The sequence below is a fragment of the Coenobita brevimanus genome, chromosome 10 (genome assembly GCF_032717465.1).
Source record: "Coenobita brevimanus isolate Jiangsu-jjx chromosome 10, ASM3271746v2, whole genome shotgun sequence".
In the NCBI taxonomy this organism is placed as follows: domain Eukaryota; kingdom Metazoa; phylum Arthropoda; class Malacostraca; order Decapoda; family Coenobitidae; genus Coenobita; species Coenobita brevimanus.
Genome location: NC_136963.1, coordinates 6,576,946 through 6,580,442, shown reverse-complemented (window position 1 = coordinate 6,580,442; position 3,497 = coordinate 6,576,946). Strand labels below are relative to the sequence as shown.

At 39.4% G+C, this 3,497-nt stretch overlaps 1 protein-coding gene across 1 annotated transcript in view; it reads left to right on the top strand.

Annotated features, from left to right (window-relative positions):
• Atg8a (GABA type A receptor-associated protein autophagy-related 8a) overlaps window positions 1–2,602 on the top strand; it is an 8,764-nt gene extending 6,162 nt beyond the window's left edge. The window contains exon 3 of the mRNA XM_080280534.1: window positions 1,089–2,602. Coding sequence (XP_080136660.1) covers window positions 1,089–1,154 — 66 coding nt within the window. The 3' untranslated portion in view covers window positions 1,155–2,602. The remainder of the gene's footprint in view (window positions 1–1,088) is intronic.
• Window positions 2,603–3,497: the final 895 nt, after the last annotated feature.

The following is a 3,497-nucleotide window of genomic DNA, read 5'->3' as shown; positions in this document are numbered from 1 at the left end:
TGAGCCCGCAGTAACAGTTCCCTCCAAGAGAAAAACAAAATACAACAGAAAGCCAAATTCAAGATCCGATCATTTTGAGATGCCTGGACACACTGCGTTTGAAAGACTGGAGATCATAGGCAGGACACCCATCCCAGGACGACCCAGCAAAACTAGTAATGTAACAGACAGGCATCTAAGGTGAGAAGTACTCGAGCATCCACGACTGTCTGCAGCTGAGCACAAGAAATCTCATTCAGGTGTTGTTGGAAGTGTGTCAGAGAGAACATCCAACATCAGCTGCAGAGGGACCTGGGTCTCCCTTCGCGCGCTTCTGCCAAAAAACCTCTTCTGACTGAAAGGATGACGAAGCGATTGAAATTTGCCAAGAAAATTCAGCATTGGACTTCCGAAGACTGGTCCAGAGCACTGTGGGGTGATGAGTCCGCCTTTTGTTGTGTAACAGTGCATCAAGGGCGGGTGAGGAGGCCACTTGGGGTCAGCCACTATGACAGCAGGTTCATTGAAAAAAGTTAAACACCCTGGTCATGTGATGATTTGGGGATGTTTCAGTGGTCAGCTTGGGCAAGTTAATCACCCTGGTCATGTGATGATTTGGGAATGTTTCAGTGATCAGCTCGGGCAAGGAGGCCTCTTCTGCTTACCAATAAATGTGACGATTAATGCTGAACATTACAATGAGGTTTTACGGGACCCTATGCTCCCATTTTATGAAATCCACCGGTGCTCATTTTTTATGCAGGACAGAGGATGAGATGGAGGGATGGGGTGGAGAGGTATATGAGAGAGGGGGGTGTGAGTTGGGAGCAGGGCAGTGGAATGGCGGGGGACAGGGCGACTTGGAGGCAATTTGTTTGTGGCCACCCCAAACGGGATTGAGGCGTCTGGCGATGGATGGATGGGGGAAATTGTGTATATGTCAATCTTCATCTGTCTATCCACGGAAACACCAGGAGGACGACCACTTCCTGTATTTATCTATCTGTGTGTCGATCTGCATCTAATAATATGTATCTATCTTACTCCTGTCTGTCTATCTTCAATTTGTGTATATATCTCACTCTATCTATCTGTTTATCTATTTCCAGGAACACCACGAGGACGACTACTTCCTGTACATTGTTTACAGCGACGAGAGTGTTTATGGCTGTTGAACGCCGACCCTAAGCAAACCCTAAGCTGTGACCAAGGTTAGCGTAAGACTGGAAGACTTCGTAACTCTAGGATCGTAAGAAAGAGGCAAGACATTATTTTTTTATTACGCGAATTTTGAGGCCTGTGGAAGATACGAGAAAGATTTAGCGTAAGACTGGACGACTTCGTAGCCCTAGGATCGTAAGAAAGAGGCAAGATATTTTTTTTATTAGTTACGAGAATCTTTGAGACCTGTGGAAGATACGAGAAAGATTTAGCTTAAGACTGGAAAACTCCGTAACCCTAGGATTGTAAGAGAGAGGCTAAATGCTGTAAGGAAGAGGCAAGATATTATTTTTTATTAGTTACGCAAATCTTGAGGCCTGTGGAAGATGCGAGAAAGATTTAGCGTAAGACTGGAAAACTCCGTAACCCTAGGATCGTAAGAGAGAGGCCAGACATCATAAGAAAGAAGAAAGATTTTTTATTTATGAGAAGATTTGACAAAGATTTAGCGTAAGACTGGAAAACTTCGTAACCTTGGGACCGTAAGAGAGAAACAGGGTATCGTAGACGGCAAGATATCGTAAGAAAAAGGCAAGACATCGTAACAGAGGCAAGACATTTTTTATTACTTGGATCTTGAGAACTGTGGGAGAGGCGATGAATATTTTTCGTAAGATCGGGAGACTTCGTAACCCTAAGATTGTCTAAGGCAAGGCTTCTTACGGTGTCTCGCCTCCTTCTTACGGTGTCTTGCCTCGTACGATCCCAGAGTTACGAAGTTTTCCCAATCGTACGAAGATTTCAGTAATACTACGATGGGTTTAAGTTGTCCCTGAAGCATACTGTACATTGTGAGCAAGATTTTCCGTAAGCAAGAGTTGGAAAGATTCGTAACCTGAGAATGGTAAGAAGCGTTGGATTACATTAGTAGTACGATGATTCTGATATCCCTGAAGGAAGATATGAACTAGATTTTCCGTAAGATGAGAAAGATTTACCCTTACGATGTGATCAGAATTCTCCCTAAGATGAGAAAGATTTATCGTAAGTTCAAAAATTTTCCGTAAGATGAGATTTATCGTAAGTTCAAAAAATTTTCCATAAGATGAGACAGATTTACGGTAAGATGTGATCAGAATATTCCAAAGAGTTGCTAAGTTCTGCATCTGTAGAATCGTAAGAAGTATTTGATTCGTACGAGAAAAGATTGTGTTTGGGCGTAAGAAGGATGGGATTTACGACAATGTGGAGGTGGATTTCAGACCCCCTAAGTCTTCGTAAGTGGGATTTTCATAAGATTTCTTGCCTTGGAAACTGAATTTATTTTATTATTGAATATATTTGGTATTCTCTTGTGCTTTATTATATTATTATTATTATTATTATTATTATGTACAGTGGTCACTTACTATCATTATTATGATTATTGTTCATATGTAACATTATTATTATTATTATTATTATTATTATTATTATTATTATTTTTAATATTCAACAGACTTCATTATGTATAACACCAGTATTTTCCAGTCATTATTTTTCATGTATTATTATTATTATTATTATTATGATCATTATTATTTTTATTACTACTATTAACATGACCATTATTATTATTATTATTATTATTATTATTATTATTATTAAACCAACACTACAGTCCTCTTATCATTATCATTTACAAACAGAATAACTCATTTATCATTTAAATATATAATATCTTCACCAAGTGCACATATAATGGATTTGAATGGGTTAATGGAAGTAATTTTTATTCTTGTGTTAATATATATAATGCTTTCCTGATATTTCAATTGATTATTTTTCCTAAGTACCCCCTCTGTTTTCATTTGGTTTTTTACTTTAAATTTTTGGTTTCTTGAGGGAGGGGTAGACCGAGGATGAGGTGGAGGGATGGAGCTGAGAGGTATATGAGAGGGGGTGTGAGCTGGGGTGATGGAGAGTGAGAGACTGATAAGGAGAGTGTATGTGAGTGAGGTTGAGGGGGGAAGAGGGAGGGGGAGGCCGAGGATGAGATGGAGGGATGGGGTGGAGAGGTATATGAGAGAGGGGGGTGTGAGTTGGGAGCAGGGCAGTGAAATGGCGGGGGACAGGGCGATGTGGAGGCGATTTGTCTGTGGCCACCCCAAACAGGATTAAGGCGTCTGGCAATAGATAGATAGTAATAAATAGAAAACGGAAGATATATGGCATAGATAATATTGAAACCACAAAAAAAAAAATTATAGAAACCATGAATTTTTTGGAAACCATTAAAAGAATATATAAAAAATAATACTAATATAGAATGGATAATTTTGAAGTGAGAAAGATAAATATAAAGAGAAAATGGGTAT